Source organism: Camelus ferus, chromosome 3 (assembly GCF_009834535.1).
Source record: "Camelus ferus isolate YT-003-E chromosome 3, BCGSAC_Cfer_1.0, whole genome shotgun sequence".
In the NCBI taxonomy this organism is placed as follows: Eukaryota; Metazoa; Chordata; class Mammalia; order Artiodactyla; family Camelidae; genus Camelus; species Camelus ferus.
Genome location: NC_045698.1, coordinates 64,062,702 through 64,089,673, shown reverse-complemented (window position 1 = coordinate 64,089,673; position 26,972 = coordinate 64,062,702). Strand labels below are relative to the sequence as shown.

At 36.8% G+C, this 26,972-nt stretch overlaps 1 protein-coding gene across 17 annotated transcripts in view; it reads left to right on the top strand.

The window, feature by feature from the left end:
• Positions 1-26,972, top strand: part of MCTP1 (multiple C2 and transmembrane domain containing 1) — a 482,756-nt gene that overhangs the window by 386,349 nt on the left and 69,435 nt on the right. For 12 of the 17 annotated variants that reach the window (XM_032476195.1, XM_032476180.1, XM_032476186.1 and 9 more), the window contains 2 exons: positions 2,666-2,785; positions 21,889-21,942. In XM_032476195.1, the coding sequence (XP_032332086.1) occupies positions 2,666-2,785; positions 21,889-21,942 (174 nt within the window). Of the gene's footprint in view, positions 1-2,665; positions 2,786-21,888; positions 21,943-25,923; positions 26,056-26,972 lie in introns of those variants that run through there. The other 5 variants (XM_032476197.1, XM_032476192.1, XM_032476199.1 and 2 more) reach the window with 4 other exon arrangements.

The following is a 26,972-nucleotide window of genomic DNA, read 5'->3' as shown; positions in this document are numbered from 1 at the left end:
GCAGTAGAATGAGTCTGAGTCTTCTCCTGAGGCCAGAATACACTGAGTTGAGTGAATGTCTTTGGAAAAGGCAACCATATACCCAAAGGTCTAAGAAGAGAGACAGTTCATGACTACATAGCCAGAATGAAAAGAAATTTTTTCTAGAAGTACTAAGGTTCTTTTTCTATCTGTGTGCCTCAGGGAGAAAATCAGTAGTAGTATCCCAGGGTGTAATTCTGAATACATTTTCCAGAAGTCACTTGATTTTAAATAGTGGCTCTTTAGTACTTTAATACAAATAATTAAGTAGACTTATGTTAAATGACTTGGGAATCCAGTATCCATTTATTCATTAATTCAGCAAATACATATTTATTGAGCACCTACTATACCCCAAGCACCATTCTAGGCTCTGGGGCCAGAATGGTGAGCAAAAAGAAAAAGTCCTTACTATTAAAGAGCTTATATTTCAGTGATTGTCTAAATTTTACAAATAAATGTGTAAAGAATTAATATGAATTCTAGCCAAAAAAAATTTTCCTTTTACATGTGTTGATATCTGTCAAATCTGCTTTAAATCACTTCCTGAATAAAGAATTTTATTTTTAAAATACGTTTGAATAGAAAAGTCATAGCTATCAACTATAATTTGTATCATATTTATATACATTGTATGTATTTCAAAAATTAAATGGAAATATTTTCCTTTTCTGGAAATCTTTATACTTGCCTGGTAAAAGAGAAGATACAGCTCATGTTTCATTCATTAACATATTTGAGATTTTTCTTATTCAGGAACTTGAATCTATAGTTACCATATAATTCTGTCCAAAATTCATTTCTTAGGTTACTAAACCATTATTTATGCTTTTTGGTGTCCAAGTGGGTTATGAATATCAAAGAATTCAGTAAAAGAAATAATTTTCAAAATTCAGTACCATATTGAAAAAAAACCCTGATGACAAGGACCTACTGTATAGTACAGGGAACTATAGTCAATATTTTATAATAACCTATAATGGAAAAGAATCTGAAAAAGAATATATATATGTATATGTATAATTGAATCACTTTGCTTTAAACCTGAAACTAACACAACATTGTAAATCAACTATACTTCAATTAAAAAATTTTAAATTCTGATGGTATAGTAATGTCATAAAGTCATTTTAAATATTAAAAAAGGGATGTTAGAGGTGATGAGGTCTACAGACCTCTGTTGAGAAATGAAAATACTGAAGCAGAGTGACTTTCTAGGGCCCGAAACCTGTCTTCTGGCCTTTAGGTCAGAGGTCCCTCTCCACTCCATACAGATTCATTTTCTCTGCAATTTGAATAAGCTGTGGGTTTGGCTGAGGTTTGGTTAAAAGGCTGCAAACAGCTCGTGCCGCTGTGCCTGATATGAGTGTTCTTAGGGCCCTGCTCCTAACCCTTCTGATCTATGAAATACAGGAAGAGTTTTGTGACTGCAACCACTTGGCTCAAATTCCCAAGTATACTCCAGTTCCACTAAATCTTAGCAGGCAGATGACTTTCTAGTTTTCAATATTAGAATATATATTGCCTGAAGATCTTAGTTGATAAATAGTTAACTTTCTGTAAGGTATGGATATCATTTACCCTATATATATTTATTTTGAGCACTCCTTAACACATTACAACTATTTAACTCTCACAACCTCTCAGGTGGATACTCTTGTCATCCCCATTTTTACAGAAGAATCTAAAAGGAGGATATGTACCGTTCCAAGAGGTTATAGGACTAATTAGCATCAGGGGTGGAACCTGGCTCTTAACTACCTTCTGACTTTGCCTTAATTTGGCAGCGGGAGCCACAGATGCAGAGAATTTAGGTGATTGGTGAGGGGTTTTAAGAGTCCAGTGAGGGAAGAGGGGGAGTCACACTTTGTACCCAGTGCTGGTTATTTTACACTGTGGTTGCTCTTAGAATGACTCCTTCTGCCAGCCTAGGTGAGTTCTTAGTCTAACATTCCTCTGACAATTTTAAGAATCGTTTCTGTACTTAGAAAAGTAGGTAGTTTTAAAAGATAATAGAAATAGACATTTAAATTTTTCCTTTGATGAAGTTACTCTGTTTTTTAAATAGCTGTTGGACTTCCATGGCAATGCTGAATGTTTTTACACTTGTTGATAGCAGTGCTTTTATTCATAATGTGAAATCTTGGGGGCTCTCTGGTGTAGACTTGGTATTTTCATCTGCCTATTATGCTTGTTACATTGTGTTATCCAAGTGAGATTTTTTTTTTAAGTCCCTAATATTAAATGGTGACTCTTTCTTTATCTTTAAGGCAGATAGGCTGGTTGTTTCTGACAATGCAGTGAAGCTCATTTTGCTGTCTTTTCTTTTTAACTTTATTTTGTCCAATCTAACAATAATTCCATTGGAGGAGAAAAAATTAAAATTGCCTCATTGACAATGTAATGATATCAGTTTTTCCTTCATAGAAATTAAACAAAGTAAAAATCTTAGTGACTTGCCAGGGGCCAGTGGTGCTTTTAGAAAAATGCCTAACAAGTTCTCAAGGCTTTGTTTTCAAGATAAATGTTTCTGTTCTGAAGTATTTGGTTGTGTGTTTTTTTGAAGTGCAATATGGATAAGAGAAGCCATTTAATGAAATTCAGAGTTGACTCATCTTTTTCTTCTCCCTTTTCTCTCCTCCAGCTCTTTCTCTTTGTTGTCTGGAACTTTGAGCTCTACATGATACCCCTGGTTTTGTTGTTGCTATTGACATGGAACTACTTCTTGATAATATCAGGGAAAGATAACAGGCAACGTGATACAGTAAGTCTCTACTTTCTTATTTGTATGTGTTTTTGTTCCGATTCCTAGTCTCTCTGACAAGATCAATATTGAATTTGGTTTTACAAACCAGAAATTCTGTCTACCTGGTTTAGAGAAATGTTCTTTATCAGCTCAAAACTAAAACTCTTTGGTCCTAACACAATAGAAAATATTCACCTATTTCTAGCATTACTCATTTGGTAAGAGCAAAGTTGAGAGCACACCAATGAATGAGTTATGATTTTTTTAAGTATAAATGGGTATTCCAAAGATTATTTCTTTTAATCTCCTCATTTGTCTTTATGTCTTAATGAATCTTGAGTTAGATACAATATCATAAAATTATCTATTATAGTCAGATCAAACAAATGTATTTTATTTAATACATTTCTCTGTGATCTGTCAGTGGACGGAAGGAAGGCTTGATGGTCGTTGGCACATAAGTAACTTAATTCAGTGTTAATTCACTGAATAACCGGCAAATCTCCTACTCTGTGTCAGGGGTGTATTAGGATACTGGCTCAAGGATCAAAGGCTTTCACTTAACCTACGGGAAGATGTACTTGAACTCACCTGCCCTCTCTGGCATTTTTGAAAGTTTTTAGAATGTATGAGACAACCTTTTCTCTCTCAGAAAGAGTTGTAGGCTGGGAAGCAGAAGCTAGCCACATTGTAATCACACTGGTTAGTCTCCTGTCAACCTTCATTCTCCTTAGATTATCTCAGTCACTGTACCCTTAGCAAATACGCAACTTTGAAAACTTTCCCGTATATATAAATAAATGGGAGGGGAAAGTCTTCTCCAAATCAGACACTTACAGTATAACTGTAGACAGCTTTTGAGAAGAACTTAAGCATTTGTCAAACATGAGAATCTGTTTGGTAGCTGTATGTCCACATCAGATCATGTTGATTTTTTTTTTTTTTTTTGCCATTAAGGATCTCCACTTGATCTATAATCAGGACTTTTGCCAACTATTATGCCCAAAATGATGCAGGAAACAGAGTTACTGGATCATAAGTTTAATAGTATTATATAATACTTTATATAATAGCACCATAATGGTTACACAGACATATGCATATAAATGACATAAAAGAATTTTCCTTTTAAATACCTCAAGCAAAATATAATTCTTTAAAAGAATTTTCTTTATCATCAAAATAAAAGAGAAATCCAACCATGAAGGTCATGGCAAAGTTGTCAACAACACACTGTTTATCTCCCTGTATTCTTTGGATATATTTCTGTCTCTCTCATGAGATTATAAATTGGAGGTAGGGAACTGTTCATCTTTGTACTTGCCACTGTCTCTAGCACATGGTTTGTAAATTAGAGGTGTTCAGACTTTTTTTTAAAAAGTGTATCAAACCAAACATGAGATTGCTTTAGAGATGTTAATGGTTAGGCAGCATCAACCTGCCTTGTTATTATTTTCGGCAAGGACCTTAAGGATATCTGTTTAACTTGCACCTGAGAGACAAGCCCCAAATGCCATAATCCTTGGTGTCATGGGGACTAATGTACTTTTGTCAATTAATTCAGGATGTTTTCTTTAAGAAACTAGGACTCTATTAGACAATTGCTTTTTTGTCCCATTTATTTCAGGGAGATTGTCGAGAGAGAGGAATATCTACTTTACATTCAGTTGCCTTGAGACAAATTTGCAAATAAGAATATTTGCAAATAGGAAAAAGCAGTGATTTAGTTTCAGCTTCTTAATCCTATGAGGGGGCTTATCTTCAATATTCAGTCATTGGTTTGAGTATTCTTAGTAAATTATTCTGAAACTATAGACTGCTTGTTATCTTCTTCAGAATGTACCTGCCTTGGCTGGAAAGGTCCACTTTTAGAGGGGAAATAATTAATATATAATGTATTCCTTCATACTTAAAATTCTCTGGAATTTTTAAAGCCTCTTGAAAAGTTACATATTTTGTATATTTTCCCACTGCCATTTTTTCCTCAGAAATATAACTCCAATATAGTATTTACAAATCTTTCCTTGTAGGCACATCTCTGACATGCTTTCCATTTTAGCCATGGACAACATTTCATTCCCCAGCACAGCCCACTGTGAAACATTCTGTAGTCTGACTTTCATGGAATGCCAACTGCACTCCATAACTCCCAGTAATTGCCTCTTATTTGCCCAAAACACACATATCCACATATCCGGTTCTTTCTAGGCACCAGAGCAGCCATCACGACGTTTCATTCAGCTTCTTATTCACTGGCTCAGTTGATACCTTACGTAACTCTTAAATCCACTTTGTCTAATTATGTGTTTTCCACCATACCCAGCTGTGCATTTGAACTGGTTGCTCCTTTTGAAAAGAAACCTGGATTATACTTTGCTGGTTATAGATTACACACACACACACACACACACACACACACACACAAATTAAGGGAAAGTGTTCGTTAGGGGTTCCCATGCTGTGCCTAAGTGAGTCTACTGCCTAGTGCACAGCACTGGAAGAAAGGTACTCTGCCCTAAGTCCTTATTGGTAAACCCAAAACAATGCAGAATTTTTCAGCATGTGTGAAAACTTCAGGGAATCTCTGAAGTATAATAATTACACCATTGGCTGATTCCAAACCAAGGAGAAGGGGGTGTGGGCAATATTCTGTCGTGAAAATCAAAATCATCTGCACATTATTCAGCTGAGAAACTGCAATTAGGATGAAAACTATAAAAGAAAAACAAATCAAAATGAACTTCAGGTTTGTGTAGCAAAGAGAAAAGAAAATAATATTTCTGTGACCTTAAAAGTTACAAGAGAAAATCAAATACTGTAAAAGATACGAAGTACATAGATGGGTAAAACTTCTGTCTGTCAAAATATTGGTGGATAGTCAAGATTAATACTAAAAAAAGGAAAGGAATTCTTTGTTTATTATTTATTAAAGAGACAGTTTCCTTTTCTGGAGACTTAAGATCACAGGAGCCCCCTACGTTTTTCCCACCATAGTGCCTGTTCTAGTTTAATGAAAAAAATGAGATGTAATCCTTGCCAAGGAAGTTTTGCTGCATTTAATGAGCTGACCTTGTTGAGGACAGGCTAGGGAACAGCCATTCCTGAGTCTAATGCTGTTGATGCATGTGAGAAAGAGGCATGGTTAGAAATGCTGTTTCGTCTCTGCTGTTTCCCAGTCGAGCTTGTTAAAAATAAGCAACTCTAGATCTGAATCTACCTGTACTCAGACCGTGACAATTAAATTTCTAACATAAGAATTGTTAGGCTTTTCCAGAGAGGACTGTTTCATACTAACTTCATTCAGAAATGTCTCTGGCAAAGATATAAGGATAGGAATGTCGTATTTCTCTTGGTTTGATCTCTCATTCCAGACCTGAGGAAAATCCCCCCCTGCACTGCCCGGTAGGCTTGTACCAACTATCCACATTGCATTAATTATAAACTGAAATTGTGTAAGTTGAAGAGTAGATGCCTGGAATTTTGAACTTAAAATGACTGAATCCTCAATATACCCTGGGACCTGTATTCAGCACTTTTCTTTTATCGTATTATTTAGTTTTCCTCCAGGAGAGAGAAGTTGGTCATGCCAGCCCAGCCCATGAGTTGGGTCCTTCTTAGTCAAGAGCCCCCCACCTCCCACCCCTCACCCTCACTCCTGTTCTCTCCTCTGTGGCTTAGAGGACACACTAATATGGAAACACCAGGCCGGCAAGAGCCCTTCACTGAGAGAGGGGAATCAAGTCTCAGAGAATGAAAGAAATGGGTTGGCCAAGCAAACCAGGAGTCTATTGCACTCTCTCTGAGACAGGTATCAGTAGTAATACCTTACATACAGGAAAACAGGGAGAGGTTAAATAGCTCCAAAGGCACACAGTTAGAGAGTGGCAGAGCAGATACTAGGATCTGTTGGTCTATCTGAAGTTGGCTCTCCTTACTGCCAGTCCATCACATGTCCTCTTGGGGCTATGTTTTGGTACATCCCAGGTCTCCCTGGGCACCTTTAGAGTAAGTTTCTCCTTTAAAGTTTCAGAAAAGTCAGTAATACTAACCCTACTTTTAAGGAGTCAGATTGATGGAATACCTCATTTCCCCCACTCCACCCCCATATCCTCCTCATCAGGAAAATGGAGCAGGTGTCTACTAAGCAACTTCTGTGTATCAGGTATCCTGCTAAGCCTTTTAAAGACACGATTTCCTTTAAGTCTTTATAATAACTATATCAAGTAAATTATTCTAAATGTTTTATTCTCATTTTATAAATGAGGAAATTCAAAATCAAAGAGAATGAATAGTGAACTCCATAGAGTCAGTGGGATGCAAACCCAGCCCTGACCTGCTCTGAAGCTTCAGGCTGTGTCCAGGGTACATGTTTGGGCATGCCTTTCCCAAGGGATCACTTTCTAAATGTCCAAAACCTTCCATGGAATCCTGGGTATCCCCACATTCCTTCTTATGAGGTACGTGGTGGCCTATCAAGAATGGATGCTGGTCGCTTGTTTGATCCCAGGTGACCCCATTCATTTAAAAAAAATATTCATAACCCCAAGGACAACCTTCCATCTACCCAGGTGAGCATGGTGGGAGTAAATTAAACCTAAGAATCCTTCACACGAGTGAAGAAGGTCTTTGAATATCTTTGACATTCAAAAATTCTTCCAGCAGTGTTTTTTAATTGCATTTTAAAAGAACATTCATTTTTGCTGTCATGATAAGCCTCCCACATAACAATCTCGGTTGCCTAATCAATGGAGGCATTAAAAGACTGAAGAGTAGGCTAGATCAGTGAAGTCATCCTCTGAGTCATGATCTGATTGCGCCACACCCTGCCTACTAAAATACTTTAGGAAACACTGAAAGTGGCCTGTTAGCTCCCTCAAATGGCAAAGCCCTCCATGCTCCTTTTCCCCTTCTGTTGTTGTTGGGTCTATTCCAGTTAGACTTAGAAGACTGATGCCTAGAAATAAAGCTTGTAAGGAGTGAATTTTCTTTGCCTCCATAAATGCTATCCATTGGACAATTCAGGATCATCTACCAAATACAAGCCACCAAAGAAAAGATCAGATTTTTTGACCCAAGTTCCTGTAAATCAAACTCATTATTTTCTCAACCAGGACTCTCAGTTCCAAAGAAGTCCATGGTGGAATATTTGAATAAGAAGACTATTGAAAAAGTGAAATATTCCTAATGGTATCTAAAGAGACTGGCCAAACCTGAGCTGAGAGGAGCGGACGCCATGTGAAAAGCTTTGGGTGTGAGGTTAGACCCTCGGTGCTTCAGTAAGGGCTTTATCATTCACAGAAAGTAGCACAGATCAGAGCCTCCTGAGTGTGCATCTCTGTGCTAAAAAAGACCATGTACTTGCTCTTAACAGAAGCAGCACTGAGTCATACAGCCTGTAAACACATCTAAAAATGGATGATCACTCTCTTCTTTTTCCTGCTTATTTCGACAGCAATTTTCTCAATTTTTTCAGAAGGTCATCAGCTTGCAAAAATGTGAGAAGGCCCATGAAAAGAACCAGACCTTTAGTTTTCCAACACACTCACAGACATAGAGAAGTAGGAACCAACAGCCAATCAGATGTCAGTAGAAAATTTCATCCCTTGTGACCCCTCTCAAAGCTGTTCAGTCACTTAGATGTGCCAATGAATCACTCACGGTACCAATCGGTGCACTATCCACTGATGACCGTCACCTCATCAGGCTCCGGACACACACCAACAGGATTTCCACATTCTTTCTACTCTTCTCGACTGCCTCACTCCCACTGCCACACTGCCATTCCCTCACTCTAAGTAGATGACCAAGGCCTTCGACTTTGCAGATTTTCCTCAAACTCCAGCCTCTGAAGCCCTCTGAATTTGTCTCCAATTTAGACTTGCCAGATTTAGCAAATAAAAATACAGATGGCCAGTGAAATTGGAATTTCAGATAAACAACAGGAGATATTTATCTAAAATAATATTCATTATTTATCTAAAATTCCAGTTTGGCTGGATGGCTTGCATTTTTCTGGCAACTTTCCCCCAAATTTCGTCTTGTCTTCTTACCTCAAGAGCTGTAGGAAGGTGATGGTTCTGAACTAAAATTCTGATTTTCTCCCTCTGCCACTGTCATCTTCCCAGGATACATTTGAGCATGGCATAGAAGATTCCTCATGAGCAGGCCTGGCTCCAACCCTAGCTTCAGCTTCATCTCCCCTGTATTCTGGCAGGATTGTTTGTGGTTTTGTTTGTTTTTGAGTACAGAATGTTTAACGAGCAAAAGGTGAAGGCAGTGGGCAGAAGGGGAGAGACATAGAAATGAACCAGACAGTGTCCTTGCTCTTTGGTCGGGTCTTTCACCCAGAGAGCAGCCATTCACCACTTGAATGTGCAGAAGAACAAGGCTCAGAGAGCTTATGCCACTTACAAAGGCTCACACAGCACAGTGGACTGGAACCCAGTTCCAGCTGGCTCCCAGGCCTGTGTTCTCTTCCTCTCCTCCAGTGTACCCATCGCACAGGCCCAGGGAGGGTAGGAACCTGGTCCGCATAACACAATATGCAGTGAAGAAAGGAAGGATGCTTCTCCCTTTGTGTAGGTGGGGAACCTGAAGCCTAGGATAAGGCAGTGACCTCTGCCCAGGAGGTAGTTCATGTGGGACAGATGAGGTGGCCCAGGGAAGGGCAGCACAGGCTAGATCTTGAGTTTAAGGAGGTGCACGTGCTGCACCTGGGAGCCCCATGGGTATCGGAATAGATGTGCGGGGGGCCGGCCTGGTGTGATGTGTGGCACTGTGAGCTATACCCTCCCCCCAGTAATAGGTAATTTTATATTCAACAACATATCTAGAAATTTCCGGGAAATTATCAGAAAACCACGATTTTTAAAGACTACATAGTTTTCACAATATGAATGCTTTCTTTTTTCTCAATTAAACACTTATTTTAGAAATGTTAGTTTCCAATGTTTTTGCCATCTCAAAGAATGCTGTAAAGAAAAATCTTAAACAAGGCTTCAAGCTGGTCTCTGGTGATGTCCTTTAACAAAGTCCTTACAAGAGAATTTCTGGGTCAGAGTGTATGCATTTTGAATATTTTCAGTAATTAATACTAATTTGCCACCAATTAATGTTTTAATATTTTATATATATAATATTATATATATACATGCCTGAGTAACCACCAATTACCTTTATCATTTCCCCTGGAGAGCTGTCTCTGACTTACCGCTCATTCTCGCCACCCCCCACCGCCCACCAACTCATCCTTACCATCACACACTCTAAGAGATTAAGTGGACCCACCACTCTGAGTCCCATATCCCTCTCACTGTTTTATAATACAAAGCTTACTGTGGGAGGTGGGGGGTGCTTCTTCACCAGCCCCAGATTATTTTAACTATATCTTCCATTTGTATTTAATCCCAGCACAGATCAAGATGTCTCAGACATAACAGCACAATAGTTGCTCAAAAAATGTTTGATGAATGAATACTAATTATTTTAGTCCAGTCTTTTTTCCCACATCAAAAATTGTCTCATTTTCATGCATAATTTTAATTCAACAGAAGTGTATTGAACATTTGCAGGCCCTGAGCTAGCTGTTGTTCAAGGATGATTTAAGACCTGTTCTCAGGAAATCAACTATGCTTCGATTTGAAAAAGAGAGAGGGGAAAAAATAAAGGGACCTGGTCCTCACCTGTAACAGTCTGTGGTCTAGTGAGGGTAACAAACAACTAAATCGAATACATGAATGTAATAGGTGCAGTGATCGGGGACTGTATATGATATGCAGAGTGTGCAGCCAAAAGACCGTCCCAGACGTATGTGCATGTGCTGAATACACATAAAGAAAAGCGGCCTACCAGTCTGCGGCCGCAGCTTTTCTTCCACCCTTCAGTTTATCCCTTTCACTCAGTGATTCCATGTTTGCCTTTAATACTTCAGTTTATTGTCTGTCTTTTTACTCTATTCTCAAACTGCAGCTAGACTTCAAATTGGAAAGCTAAAATTGCAGAATGGTAGAAGATGAGAATTACCTGTACGTGACATGTCAGTTCACATAGAGAAAGATGTAACGGAAAACACTTCTATTTTTAAAAATCAATTTACTAAAGATCCTCCTCTCTAGAAAGCAAACTTCTTGCTTTTAGATCTATTAGGACTCAGGAGAGATACTTAGAATTTAAAGTGAGTGGTAGTTGATGTAGAGGATACTTAGTTACTCTCATACTGTAGTCCCTCTCCATCTTCCTGAATCCCTCCCACCTTGCTCAAAGATGCATATGAGAATGTAACAGGCTAAAGAGATACTGTTCATTCCTAAAGAGAATTTTTGCCCTGAAACCCAGCTTTTTTTCCACCAAATGGGTCTTGGCAACCTCGAAGGAAACCCAAAGATCTCACCCCCACTTATGGGATTTCTTATTTGAGAATTTCTCTTATTTGAACCCCAGATGACTCCTGGGTCCCCAGGAACTCATTGGAGAACCAGTTTCCTAAACTCAAAAGTCTTCCATGGATCCAAAGAATTCACCATCTAAATGGTTCTCCAAAGTGTCCGGTCTAAGCATCTACCAACCAAATGGTTTTATTATTTCTTTTTGTTTTCCAAAGATCTGCCCACACAATTTTGTCATGTCTGCAATTGAATAGTGGGATTTAGGGGAGGAAAAAAAAGGATACCCACAGTTTTGGTCTCAGTTCTCAGGGCGAATTGTTTTCCCATCTATTTCTAGTGATGCCCTGTTTGTTCTTTCTGAATGGTTTTGCACACTCCTCTTGGTAGGTAGGTAAAACTCCTTGACACATTATGGTGAGGGAGATAGAATGTAGGGCCAACAGAAGCACCTTCTGGCTGACTCATGAGCCCGTGACTAGTTTGCATCATGGCCTGTATGGTGCGTGGTGTTGGCAGGTTTCATATGATATTTGTGGAAACTTATTTTTTTTAATTGAGGTATAGTCAGTTTACAATGTTGTCAGTTTCTGGTGTACAGCAAAATGCTTCAGTCATACATGAATATACATATATTTATTTTCATATTTTTTAACTGTAAGCTACTACAAGATATTGAATATATTTCCCTGTGCTATACAGTATAAACTTGTTTATCTATTTTATATATACCAGTCAGTATCTGCAAATCTCGAACTCTCAGTTTATCCCTTCCCACCTCCCTCCGCCCTGGCACCACAAGTCTGTATTCTATGTCCAAGACTGTTTCTGTTTTATATATAAATTCATTTGTCTTTTTTTTTTTTTTTTTTAGATTCAACATGTGAGTGATATCATATGGTATTTTTCTTTCTCTTTCTGGTTTACTTCACTTAGAGTGACATTCTCCAGGGCCATCCATGTTGCTGCAAATGGCATTATTTTATTTTTTATGGCCAAGTAGTATTCCATTGTATAAATATATAACCACTTCTTTATCCAGTCATCTGTTGATGGGCATTTAGGTTGTTTCCATGTCTTGGCTATCGTAAATAGTGCTGCTATGAACACTGGGGTGCAGGTATCTTTTTGGATATGGGCCCAGGAATGGGATTGCTGGGTCATATGATAAGTCTATTTTTAGTCTTTTGAGGAATCTCCATACTGTTTTCCACAGTGGCTGTACCAAACTGCATTCCCACCAACAGTGTAGGAGGGTTCCCTTTTCTTTGTGGTGACTTATTGTCCCTAGTTCTGAAAGGTGACGAGATTGTAAGACTTCGATTAGCAAACTGAAAGTGAAAAAGAAGTGATACGTCTTTATCTGCTTGTAGAAAAGTTTTATCAGTCAGAACTATTATTAGGAGCCCAATAACCCTGAGAGTTTTGTATTCTTGTTTTTTTTAGTGTTGTATGAGATAAATTTACTAAGAACATACAACTTTTAAGCTTTCTACGCACAGAACTGGAGTAGTACGTGCAGGTAACACAACTAAAATACACTTTAAAAGGAATTTTCTGTCATTTGTTACTGAATTTATTTCATCATTCAAGAAAAATAGAAAAACCATGATACCATAGCACTTATTTTAAAAAATAATTGAATATTCTGGTAGCATGCTTACATGAGAGACAGTTCACCTAAGCAAAGTTTCTGGATGAGTTACACTCCCATGGGCAATGGCAACATCTTAAAAACTAAGGTTGCCACTACTGCTTTACAGTTGCCACAGGTTAAGAGCCCAAACTTTGAAATTACAAAGACCTGGGATTAAATTTCAGACCTTCCACTTGTTAGCTCTATGAATTTATTCATTTCCCTAGGTAAAATTCAATTTCTCCAGTTTCCTCACCAGCAAAATGGGGATAGTATCTATATTTATTGGAGTATTGTGAGGATTGAAGACACGACACACTGTGTTAAGCATAGACTGAGTGCTTAGTAAGTGATTGTTAGACACCTGACCATGTATGAAAGAGGACAAGCCAGTGTGGGTATAATGTGTGTTTAAACGTAGTGGAAATAACCACCTCTCTTGAAGAGTTCCCTTTGCAAGACCTATTGAAGGGAATGGTTTTCCATGATCATTAGTCCTTCTTGGTTTGAACTTATAGACAAAGATAAGGGCATTGCCGCAGAAAGATTTCCTGTGTCTGTAAGCCCTCTGCTATGTATATGGAACTCCCACAAAAATGAGAACTATATTTTTATCAACAGAAGAAGAAATTTGAACAATCCTCGACAAAAGGCCTAAAGCCTTTTGAAAACTGAACTGAGAAATACCAAAAATGTGTGCAATTTTACAGATCCAATCCATAGATACTTAGAAGAAACATTTTTCTTGGTTATTATAATACAAATCTCCACCACGCACAGCACATAAAGACAAAGACCAGCAGCCCGTGAGCAAAGAACAGGGCATTTCCCTGAAACGTCATTGAGTCGAAAAGCAAAATACTCTCTCCTAATAGCCTCACTCAGGATGTCAACTAAGAGAAGGAGAAAGGTAAACGTACACTAGCATACCAGGCCTGGGCACAGGGACTAATTTTAATAAATCAGAAAAGAACATGAAAATGTCAACTTAATCAAGCATTTAAATTTTATTAATCAAGCCTAATTTTTATGAGTGCAAATAACCACTGAAGCTGGACAAATTTGTTCTCAATTGCATCAGAAACATAATTTTAATATTTAATGGACTGATGAATTTAAATGGAGAATTATCTTTATGAAACATGCTCTTCATAATTTGCCATTAAATGAGAAATAAAAAAAATCAACATAAATCTTACATAAAGGTTATTTAACTAAATGTTGGTACTATAAATATTACAAATACATTATGCACTAATTTAGCAATCACACAATACACTACATAAGGCTGAAATGATAAGTGGACCAGGCAGGCTTTTCCTGGAACATAGAGCTCTTGTGTTATATTGTGGGAAGCTCATGATAAAACGGTTACGGAGGTTTTGTGTGAGGTTTCGCGAACATTCTTTTCATTCAGGCTTTTGTGCCCCAGTTCACCATTCACCACAGACATTCTTTCCAGTTCCAATGTAGGTCTAAACCCACGTGGGCTGTCTTTTGTGAGGTGATTATTCTTTACAAAAAAGATTTTAAAATGTTATAGCATTATTATTTATAGAAAAGAGATGAAAGGAAAAAGCTGAAGTTATTCTGACTGCATGATTTTTTTAACATTCAAAATATGCCCCGTTTTTAAAGTCAGGGTTTCTGACATAATGTTCTCAGACCTCAGAATATTCTAGGCACAAGAAACAAAGAAAGAAAAATCAAATTAGCATCAGAATATTTTTCTCTTTAAATGTCCACCTATTCCCCTCACTCCCTTTCCTACTCCCAATACATTGCTTAAAATAGGCAGTAGCTGTGAATTTTTGTAAAAAAAAGTAGATCAGACCTAACAGAGCAGGACGGTTCAAAAGTTTGCTAAGATTAACCTCCAAATAAATGATTTTTTGTTTTGTTTTGTTTTCAAATTCTGTTGTTTAAAGTTATCTCATCTTCCCAAAGTGTACCATTTACCTATATTACATCTGCTAAACTATACATTTATATGAAAAGAACTTGCCTGTTACAGCTTTAATGCTCCCACACATAGCTGATAGGGTTAGAACAAAGTACATTTCTGAGAAGACTGGAGAAGATTGGAGGTCATGGTTTGCTCACAGAGGTCATAGCAGCCCCATCTTCCTGCTTTGCAGAAGATATTTTGAATAGATTGTGTGGGCTCTTTATTAGACACTTAAAAACAAAAATTCCTCAAGTTGTTTTTAAAACCTGAAACATTGAAAATTGTGGCTTTTTTGTTGCAAATGTGTGGTTCTGGAATGGACTCTTGGTTTTATAGAGAGACTTAAGCACATAATTTTCTTTATTATTTGAAATCTATTTATTATTAATGAACAGAAATGTTTTCCTTTGAAAATATTACATTTTATAAAAGATTAGTGGTAAGTCTAGCTATGTTTTCATTTCATTTGCAAAACACATTAAACATTTTAATTTTTTTGGCCTTTTGTATAATTTTTAACCTGAAAAATATTATTGTTTCAAGAAAGCATTTTTATTTGAAAAGCACATGCAGATTAATCGTTGACCTATTTTTCCCTACTCAATCAAATTAATATGCAGTATCCCAAAGACACAAGATTAGAATTTTCCCTGCAAGCAAAAATACAATACATTGTGAAGCCTTTAGATGGAGACATAGTTCAAATAAACACTAGAATTCTGTTCACAGTGCTTTGTGTAAGCATAAGAATGAGCATTTATGAATACTGAAAAGGAGATATGAAAAGAAATTCATTTAAGATGCTTCTACTGATTGTAGAATTTATATTGTATTTAGCCTTTCTTAATGGAAGGGTTTTTCTGCATATTAAGCTGACACTTAAAAAATAAGAGGTTACATACTCTTGGCCAGTAAAGTAAATTTACTGTCCTTGCACCTTACAGCGAAGCATATTATACTGCAAATAAGAGTGCCGCTGTTGGTGATGCAGAATACAGGCTGTATGTAATCAGCGGCATGCATCAAAAGTCATCTGATAGCCACATTAACGCCACATTTCCTATTAAGAATCAGACTAAATTACAACATGGCACTTCCCAGAATGAGCCAAGGAAATGCATTCTGCAAGAAGAAATAATTGTATTTTAGTGTCTCTGTAAAAATCAGGAAGTCTTTTAGCAGTAAGTAATAATGCTTTTCTTTTGAGTCTGCCTTCTTTTGTATTGCAATATATTCAGCCTCGCTGGCAAGCCTATCACACTAATTATTATTACATCTAGTGGTTCAGTTATCTTGATGACTACAGTAGCTGAAATACTCCAAGGTCAAATTCTTAATAGCGTGAATCAAACTAAGCAGCCATCATCCATGCAGTTGCCTTTGAGATAGACTAGATGAAACAGTATATCCCAGACCTGTTTATGGGTTTTATTATTCTTTCAAAGGTGGAGTAAATTATACGTATGGTTTAATGGCACTATTCATTTTGCAAAAGTTCCTTCTCAAAAATCTTGAGAGGTGCAGGTGTCCTGTTGTGAAAATGTCAGCACAGCTGTACCTATAATGATCTTATTGATCACAGAAGTCTGCAGCCCGACCTCCAGTGCTTCCAAGTGATCCAAAGTGACCTGAGTGGTTATGTGCATCTTCTCAAATCATAGGCCTTCAATAATTTCATATGATACTTGCACATGTAATACATCCATTGGCTCACAACTGCATGTTCTGCTTGGTTTATGCACACACAAAATAGTGCAAATGAACTCCAGACCATGTTGAGGAAAGCTGCTCTCCCCAAATCCCTCCATATCTCCAGGGTGGAAATAAGCATTTAGTTTGTAATGTATCCAAATATAAGCATCTGTACACATTTGGATGTTCTGTGAATATGAAATTAAATATGAAACTTCTTTCTTTTGTGACAATTTTCTTTCTTTAATTTTTTAACATCGCTGTTGCACATCTGGACAGCAGTGATTTCTTCTTTAATTTAAATGCGTTGCTTTTTTACAGACCGTTTTGAGTAAGGCAATTTGAATTGTGCAACTATTCATTCTGAACATAGCAAAACATCCATTTAATTCAAAGATAATTTCTGAGGGAAAAAAAGTAAACATACAAAAGAAACTGGTTTGTGTTTTGACTTTTTCAGGGTTTTTGGCTTTATGGTAGCTCAATACTTATCTTACAAAGGTAGCATAACCAAGATTCTTTCAGTTCCTTTTTGGTTAAAGAGATAGAAATAAGTGGAAGATTTTAGCCCCGGGAATATCATAATACAAAGTGTTTCATTTTAAAGCTAAAATGACAAAAAGGGGGTTAAAAATTTCATGAATAATTTCATAATTTCATGAAACTTTTAACCCCCTTTTTGTCATTTTAGCTTTAAAACATGCACCCTAAGTTGATATTAAAAAGCAATACTTAGCATCCACTGTCCCATGATGATTTTAATAATGAAGTTGACTTGAATCCACTTTTCCTCATCCTTTCACTCTTTTGGTCTTTCTTTTCTGCATCCTTCTAGTCCCCTCCCTTATATATCCTTGCCTAGTGGAGTAATTCTAAACATGTTGCCATATTTTCAGGCAAATGACCAACATCATTTTTAACATTTTGGCCAAATGAAATTTTATTTCCTTTCAAAACAAAGTATTTAGTTGAGTTGAATTGTAATTAAAAGTCATCATATTAATAGAGCATCTATACAACTGCATAAAATGTAACGATTCTGCAGATACATTTTGGCTCCATTTTGAAAATGGAGCTTTAAAATACACAGCCACCTATTGTATTTTATATGTTAATGACAAATGTTCAGCAAATATGGAACATGAAAAAAGAAATATTACACTTTTTAAAATAATGCTACCTGCTTATTATTTGGCTGTAATGTAGCTGGCATGCTGCATTTGAGGCTGTCTACGTGTGTTTTTTTAAATGTCATCTTTATTAGTATTACATTCAAGAAATAGTACTAAGAATCAGTTTCTTTCAAGACCTTCCTCCAGTGTGTGGCATATAAGTCTGTGACGAGCGACATTACAGAAGGTCATGTCACTTTTAACTGCTTGCATTACATCTTTCTGATTTCCCTGGTGCCCTTCCTTTGTTTGATTAATACTACTTGCTTTCAAGCAAGGTATCAGAAAGCATAATTTGGAAAAAGAATTCCAGAGCCAATCTAAGATATTCCCCTAAAGAAAAAAGGGGGGAAAAGCCAACTTTGTAAAAATACATCTTTTCTAACACATGCATTTTTTCATCACTCTTCATTTTTTTTTTCCTCAAGGAAATCCTATAGATTTATGAAATTATTGCTGACAAATGTTTGGGCAACTGGACTTTGTATACTTGAAAACAAAACTATGTAGCCTTTATGTGGTTTTATTTGAAGAGGAAAGAGCTGGAATTTGAGACTGGATTCCTTTCTTTTATTTGTTTTCCTTAGTTAAGTGTTAAACTCCAGCACTCTTTTTCTAAATAGTAGGTGTTACTTGAGTTCTCTGGGAAAGGTTGCAATTTTGTATAGTCATTAAATGTACTTCAGTGATACATACATACAGTTTGTTTTTAAAAGCTCAGTTTGCAATATCTATACTCATTGCATTTGGCCAGGGCTCATGTCTTACGGCTTCTGAGACACTCTTCCTTTTATTTGCCATCCATTTCATTGCACCATTTTTAAAACCTGAAAATTAGTTGTGAAACTGTTATCATTTTAATTAGGAATCTTTATCCACGCCTCTACCTTGCTCCTTTATGTATTTCTCAGTGTCAGTGAAACATGAATCAGAATTGTGTATGCCTTTCATAACACTGAGTATTTTGTCCAGGAAAAAACTATAGCATTTAATTTCTAAAAATTAAAGTTTAAAATATTTTAAATGCAAGTCATTTTTTATTTTCATTAATCACTCACAGTTTTGAGTCCTTACTTTGACACAGGCCCTGGGCTGAGCTCTTTAAATACACTCTCTTTGGATCCCTAATCAACACTGTGGGACAGGTGCTATTATTGTCTCCATTTTCCAAGGGACCTTAAACTTCACCTGAGCAAAACTTAATCGTGGGATGCATTCTGGAGGAGCTTAAAGGCATCAGTAGGAAACCGTCTGAATTATAAATCCTCCCTTGTAGATGTTTATGATGTAACATTAAAAAGGCACTGGAGGAGGGGAAAAGCCCTCACTCGGGTGCTAAAACACAACACAAAGGCCTCTCGCTAACGCAACACTTTTCTGCCAAATGTAAAAGCAAATGGTTGTGTTGGGTGGTTCTTCCCGCACATTTGTGGAGCAATTGTGCATAGCCAATTACCCACTTGTGCAGGGTGGGAACAGTTTAGGTTTTGCAAATGAAGAGCTTGATTCTGGAGGCCTCTTTGAGCTATTCTTGAACATAAGATCTTCGGCTGATTTGTGAAATGTGTAAAATAAGCTATTGGTTTGTTTTATGGTTCAGTAATATTTTGAACTTACGAAAATTAACTTGGAAATTAACTTTTGAAAATTAACTTTCTATTGCCAGGCAAATCTTTGAAAGCATTTTGAATATTTGCTTTTATTTATCTGCATCATTGATTAAGTATAAGTTTTTCTGGGTGAGCTAGTTCACTTCTGTGAGATAAATAATAGGCCCTCTACCAAAAGGTGTATCTGAAGATAGGAAGAATAAATCACGTATTCCTCTGTTCACTCTCTCAACAAAACTTCTTGAACACCTATTATGTACCTTACAACTGCTAGGCACAATCCAGTACCACTCAGCCTTCCTTGCACCTGCACGATGATGGTACGTACTGAAGAGGGAGGCATATAATCCGTTCTTAATAGCCAGCTAAAATATTGTTTGACTTTATGTACAGGAATAAAATTATAATAATTTCATTTTCCACATTTGCTATGTGATTCTGCATAATTTTAGGGAAAAAAATCACTTAATCTAAGACATATGAAATCATCATGTTGTATGGCTCAATAGGTATAATTTTTATTTTTTAAAAATAGGTAATAATGACCAACCTTTGAAAAATTACTTAATATAAATCTAAAATTGTAAACATCATTTTATTAGAGATACAAAATTATAATCATTTTAAAAAATCATGTGAGGTCAATTCTTTGTTCGCCTGTTTTTCTTTTCCATTTTTTCCCTTTTTCATTTTGTTTTGTTTTGTTTTTGGTTTAGAGCTGGGCAGGCTTTGAGAGCTGGCTCTCTGCTATCCCACAGTCTGGGTTTGAGTTCTAGTTTAGTTACTTGCTGTGTTAGGTGAATGTTTTTTATGTCACACAATGTACTGAAATATTGTGACTGCTTTTCCTCTTTAAACCCCCATCACAAAGAGCCCAATTTGGAACAGCCTGGCCTCAGTTATACATTGTCACTATTGTTGTCCATACAATACGGGTGCTTCAAAATTTCAGGAAATTAAAAGTCAACATGAAAGACTATCTGATAGCCCCCATTTAAATTCTGTTGGATTATAAGCCTCTTGAGGGCTGACATGACTACAGATGAAGTATCTCTGTGTTGCCCATCTTTATATTCTCACAGTCCTTCCCACTGTGTGCCTTGACAAGGGTGTTGGTCATAAATGCTCATGGAGTGGCTGAATATAGTTAGAATGTCAAGAGTCCTCCTTTCTTGCTGCGACTGGATTACTTTATATGCCCCCAAAATAAATGTAAACTCTCACTTGATATTGGAAACAGTGCATTGTGCCACTGTGGTTCTTTGGCAATGCTGAATGTCTGAAAGACCACAAGATGCTACCATTTAATAGAATATTTAAAGTGTGACATTAAATTAAGAAAAATCTTCCAGGTTGTCAGTTGCTTTTAGTTATATATCAGTTCATGAGAACTAGAGGTTTGTGTTTGGGCTATTTTTTTAAAATCAATTAATGCTTTTAGAATAGTTGAGAAAAATTCTTAGAATAACTGGGAGTCCTGATGTGTTGATTTGGTTATGTAACTCTTTGTATAAGTCTTAGGTATGAAAGTTTTGTTTCATAGCATATTTCTGTCTCTGTCATAAAGCCACGTGGAAGAAGGGGTAGCTATCTCTGTATTCTAAAGGTATGAGCTTTAGGGGAAAGGTTTAGAAATATTTGATAACCACGATGCTATTGAGTATATTCAGAGATAAAGATACTGGAAACAAAGATAAAAAGCACCACAAGAATTAGAAATTGTATCAAGTGGCAGAAATACTATCATAAGTTGGCATTTACCTGAATAACAACTCCCCTCAAAGTTTAAAAAATTTTTGGTTTTCCATTTAGTGTATATGTATATAAAAACATAATAAAACACCAGAAACAGGGTGAAGTCTCATTTATAATGCCTGTGGGTATATATTGATTCAGGCAAGGGGAAATTATTTGACAAATCCAAAATCACTTGTCCATTTCTGCTGAAGTAGGTAAACCAGGAGGTAAAAAAATACGTGCATGTGTTATCTACCTACATGGGTTAGTTACACATATTACACACAGTTGATTGTTGAATATATTTCTAATTTTCTTTCAATAATGTCCATTCTCGTAATGTAATTCATGCATAAAAATCACAGAAAATTAAAATAGAGTTTCAGGTAGTCCACAAAATCCACAAGTAATTTAGAGATACTCAAGAGTTGACATTTATATATCAGAATTAAAACTGGAGCTGTGAAAGATATTGTTAGTTTTATGCCATAGATCACCAGCATGAAACAATGAACAGACATAGTTTTTTATCTCAGGGTTGGGTGACAAGTAAATTAGAAATAGCAGAGCTGTTTTCTGCTTAGTTATCTAGTTCCAAACTTAAAAGTGCCTAATTAATATAGACAGTGGAGTAGGTCAGAAAGAAATCTCCTGATTTAAAGCATCCTTCAAATTAATGTTAGTTTACCTTATGCGTATTTCATATTCTTTAAGTTGTCACAGAACATTTCACACTAATAGGGTTCCCCTGACTGGGATTTGGTTCCCTGGTGTTAATCAATTAAAGGCATAGCATTTTCCTAATCCCTATCTCTAGATCAAATATTTCCTCTCAGTGCATCTGTTTCAAATGTTAATAAAGTTTTCATTTCCAAAAGGTTCAAAATGACAGAACAAAATTCTCTCCTTTAAGAGCACGAAAACGACTTCTGTTTCTGTCTGCAGGTAGTGGAGGACATGCTAGAGGACGAGGAAGAAGAAGATGACAAAGATGACAAGGTAATTATCTTTCCCAGCACTTGGGTACCTGGGGATGGGGAAATGTAGACATGACACTGTTTTCACAGACAGTTAAAAAAGGAGTTGAAGTGTTTGAGTCCAGAAAATTGGACAGTGCTGTTTATCATCCTAACAATGCCACTGCATGTTGCAAAGAGGGAGAGAGGGCTATAAATCGTCTTCGCTTTTGTCCAGAGCTGGGTCAAATATTTTTCTGCCAGGAACAAAAAAAAATAATTCAGCTTGTCTGGAACTTGATAGCTCTTGTGAAGATAACGGCAGTGACAACTGTATTTGAAGGGCAAAAATTTGTCCTATCATGATTATTACAAATCAGGCTACACTTTGGGGGAAGAGAGAAGTGAAAAAACGGCAGCCTGCATGAGCTGAACATGGATATTGTCACCCGCAATTTTCCAAGAATTGCTCAGCAAAAGAACACATGTGCGGAGGGTTCTGGAGGGCATTTAAATAATCACCTAGACTTGGGATGGTCCTGTGGCTCCTTGGTCAGGAAAGTCTGCTCAGAGAGGCTCGTATTTCGATTGCTGGTTGGCTCCGAGATGGTGCCCACAGTACACAACAGCTAGTTTCTGAGACTACTTGGATTGGTTGTCCCCTGGGGAGAGGGGACCACTGGAGGGAGGAATCAGAATGACCTTGCATCACTGCGGCAGTGACTGGGGTCAGAAGAATAGCTTTCTATCTCAAGGAGGTTAGTGAGGCTGGTTTGTCATCATCTTCGGGCATTTATTGTTTCTTGTATATACACACACACACACACACATACACACACACATATATATATTTTGAAGTGCAGTTTACAATGTTGTGTCAGTTTCTGGTGTATAGGACAATACTTCAGTCATACATGAACATATATATATTCATTTTCATATTCTTTTTCACTGTAAGTTACTACAAGATATTGAATATAGTTCCCTGTGCTATATAGTATAAGCTTGTTGTTTATCTACTTTATATGTATTAGTTTGTATCTGCAAATCTTGAACTCCCAATTTATCCCTTATCTCTTGGCATTTCTAGACGTAAAATCTTAAAGTCTTAAGGTGAGATTGGGAAGGAAGAGTGAGACTATCATTCATTATTTCCACGTTGTTCAGCGTATAAAACCAGATTCTGACCTTATAGAATCTGTCTGACTTCCGTTATAGTAAACCGCTGAAATCTTCTGAAGAAAAGAGAAAAACAGCTATATCTTAATTTATGCCCTTGACCTTTGATTCCAGTAGAGGTGTACACTTATATCCTAGTGTAAGAATTTGTGTGCTGGAAGTTAAGCATTGGAAATGTCAAACAAAAGAAAACAAAACAACCTCACAGTGATTAGTTAACCTCCCAAATGAGTTTTTTCCTAACTAATATTCAGTGCTAGAAGGAAAATAGAAATACATGCACACACACACACACTTTCTCCCTTCTGCTAGTTCAAACATTTTTAAACTGATAGAGCTTTTATGTGGAATTTTTCTTCTGAACAGCATTTAGTCATTAGCAACATCATCAAACATAAACTAACAAAATCTCCTTCCTGCAAAAATACATATGTGTTTGTTTTTAATGTTGAATAACAAGGGCATACACTTCTGGCAATAAATGATATGATTTATTGTTAAGGTCAGTTGTAGAGCTGTAGAGAACTGATATTTTAACTCAACATGCCAGCTCTGAATCATCATTTCTTTGCTGATAAACACGGAGCTGCCATCCATTTATGGCCATTTTCCCTTGCTTGTTGCTGCTTTATTATTAAAGCCACCATAAAGAGCCATTCCACCAGCAGGCGTTTCCCCAGAAATGTTAAAAAATGGAAACTCTTAGTGAAGTCTAGTACTTCAGTGCCCCTGCTTGACGTCAGCCTGTATTTTTTTAGCTAGTTGGTTGTTACTCTATACCACTTATCTTCCCTTCTGGTCATTTTTAATAGAGAAGATGTTAGGAGTGGGAAACCAACAGCACGGCTGGTTAACCAGCTCACCAAAACATAGATGTCAGGTAGATCATGCCAGAGTGGAAACAATCCCACATCTCTGGAGCGGCATCTATTGGGATCCACAGTTTGGTTGCCTGAAATTGACACCCTAGTTCAAATACATTTTCAGGTCTAGTTACCAAAGTTGATCGAAGGCGAGTGCTTAAATTACTGTGTGAATTCAACTGTATTTTTCTGTACAGAATGGTGACAAACAGTGTGTTTTACATATGAAAAGATTGTAAGCTGATTTTCATTAATCCACCCCTTTATTTGAGTGATTTAGAAGGTTTTTCTTTCTTTCACTCATAATGCAATTGAGAATATAAAAATCATATCTGAACAAAAAGAAAATCTCCAGTGGAATAATTTACAATAGACTTTTAGGGACTTGCATAGTAGAGGGAAGAATCTTAACATGGACTCTAGCAATATTAAAAGTTTTTACTACAATAAATGGAAATATGAAAGGATCCTTCAAGTTTCCATTTATTGGCGTCTGTCTCGTGACTGGCTCTCACAGTGGTGAATGTTCTAAGTCTTGGCTATCAGTGTGTCTGAGTAGGAGAAGGGTAATTTCCTACTTTAAAAAATTCATTGGTTCCTCTATTTAAAGTTTGTGTAGAGAGTCATGCATAATGGAATTTCATGAGAAAACAAATGTGTTTTTTGCCAGACGAGCAGGTAGTGACCTCTAGCTCTCATTATTTCTCTGTTTTCTCATATGGTATAATAGTGAGGTCAGGTCAGTGGGTCCTCTTATAGGATAAAAGTAAAAAAGATTAATAAATGTGCCAAAGCCTCACTTTAATTGAACCTGAAGCATATGTTGCAAGTATGTAAAATATGTCCCAGATGTTTCACCAGAGCCAGTGTCTTGGCTTTCCCTGATTACCACAAGGCAGCTATTAGTCCTGTAACCTTTGGACTTGGGGGTAAATGGGGTATTACGTGGCACAGAATGAAAGCACCTGTTTTCCATTCAGCAAAGACCCCTGGCAGGCTTTGCCTAAGCCTATCCATATGTTTTCACTTAGCAGATTGTTGGGCGATTATGAAAAGTGTCTTTCTTTAGAGCCAGCATTGATATTAGTCACTCACAATGAAAGGACAAGTCATTGGCTACCTGACAAGGTCCGTGTGGGTAGAAACTGAAGTCCTTCACTTCTTTTGAGCTTGGAGTATTTTCTCTCAACATAATAATATAAATGGCGCAGACACAGGTAGAAGAAGTTGAAGCAAAGATGATAATTACTTAACATAATAGTTTTCTAATAGCTTTTCATTAGTGCTGACTTGAATACCTGGGCAGACTTTGGTTAAAGTTGATAAAAGCAAAGTTACGATTTACCTGGATCCCCAGATCTTGAAGTTTTTTCACATGGTGGACTTTTGAGTATTTTTTTTTTCCGTTAGTTCTTTACTAAAACAGCTGATCATTATTCATATGAGGGTTTGTGATCCTCAGACTTATCCTTCATTCTAGAATCCTTTGCCCACATTTGCTTAAATCTAAAATTAGGTGGCTTCTCTCTTATCCAATTCCATGGCTTCTACAAAGGCAGAGAATATGAGTGTTTTAAACGGTGCATCTTAGTTATGAATCATTGACTTGTTAAATACTTTCACTTATGTCTGTGTTATGTGGTAGCACTAGGTTAAGCTGCACTGGAGATGAAATTTGTCCTGAATTAAATGTTACAAAGACATTGTACTGCATTCTCCGTTCCCTTTGTTGTAAAGCATTCTTTCCGCCAGCAACCACAAAGTCATGGTTTGATCTGAATTTCTACCTGACAGCAAATCCTGCCTTTGTGGTTAATGGACTATCTTAGTAAATAAGACTTAGCTAAATTACCTAGGTGGAGCTATCAATAAACTACATAATAGTGTTTTTCACCATGTTATCTGTAATAATACAGTGGTCAGTCTGTATAATCTCAACAGCTAATTAATAAAGATCAACTTTTGTTTTGTGGCTTAAAAAGTTTAGGCATGCTTCTCACGGTGTGGCCTACCCCTGTAATCGAATTCAGCTGCAGTATCAGGAAGCCAGAGACAGGATTCAGGTTTTCCTAAGAAAAGGTATGAATCCAAATGTGTAGCATTCTAGCAATGTTTACTGATAAAAGATTTTAAAATGTTCAGACAGTGATGCTTACATTGTTTCTCCTTTTTCTTCAACCATTATGTCAAGGCTACTGTGTTTCAGCATAACTAGACACAGTGAATGAAATATCTGAGTTACTTTAAAATATACAGATTGTTTGCCTTAATTCTCAGAATCTGTGTTTTTCTGGTTTGATTCTCCAGCCCTTAATGTGTGTATAATACATCCAAGTTGAATATGTCTCTGTCTCTGATATTAACTGCAAGGGGGGATAAAAGGAGATAGCTCTGATAAGTGATAAAAGAGAAGATTTTAGTCTGACAAAATGGCATTTTCTAGTTATGTTCAATGAAATAACTGTTGAGTGGGGACACAGACCAAAGCTTTGGAGAAAGTCAGGGAAAGAGGAGACAAGAAAAAAAAATTATTTAAAAAAAAATTCCTAACTTATGTTTAACTGGAATACCATTGTACTAGTTTGTCAGTTTCCTATTGCTGCATAACAAATAGCCATCAAACCATACACATTTATTAGCTTTCAGTTCAGTAGGTCAGATGTCCAGGTGTAGCTCAGCTGGGTTCTCTGCTCAGTCTCACACTCAAGGTACTGTCAGGCTGAGTTCTTGTCTAGAGGCTCTGCAAAAATCCACTTCCGAACTCATTTGTTGGTAGAATTCAGTTCCTAGTTGTTAGAGGACTGAAGCTCTTGTGTTCTTGTTGGCTTTTCACTCCTAGTGGCCACTTTCCACAGCCCCCTCCATCTTTATTTATATTTATATAAATATTTATAAATTTTTATTATCCATATTTATATCCATCAGTAGAGAATCTACCTTGTGTCGAGTCTCTCATACTTCAAATCTCTTTCTCCAGGAACAGCCTAGTCCATCATAGGGGTTCACCTGATTTGGTCAGGCCCACCAAAGA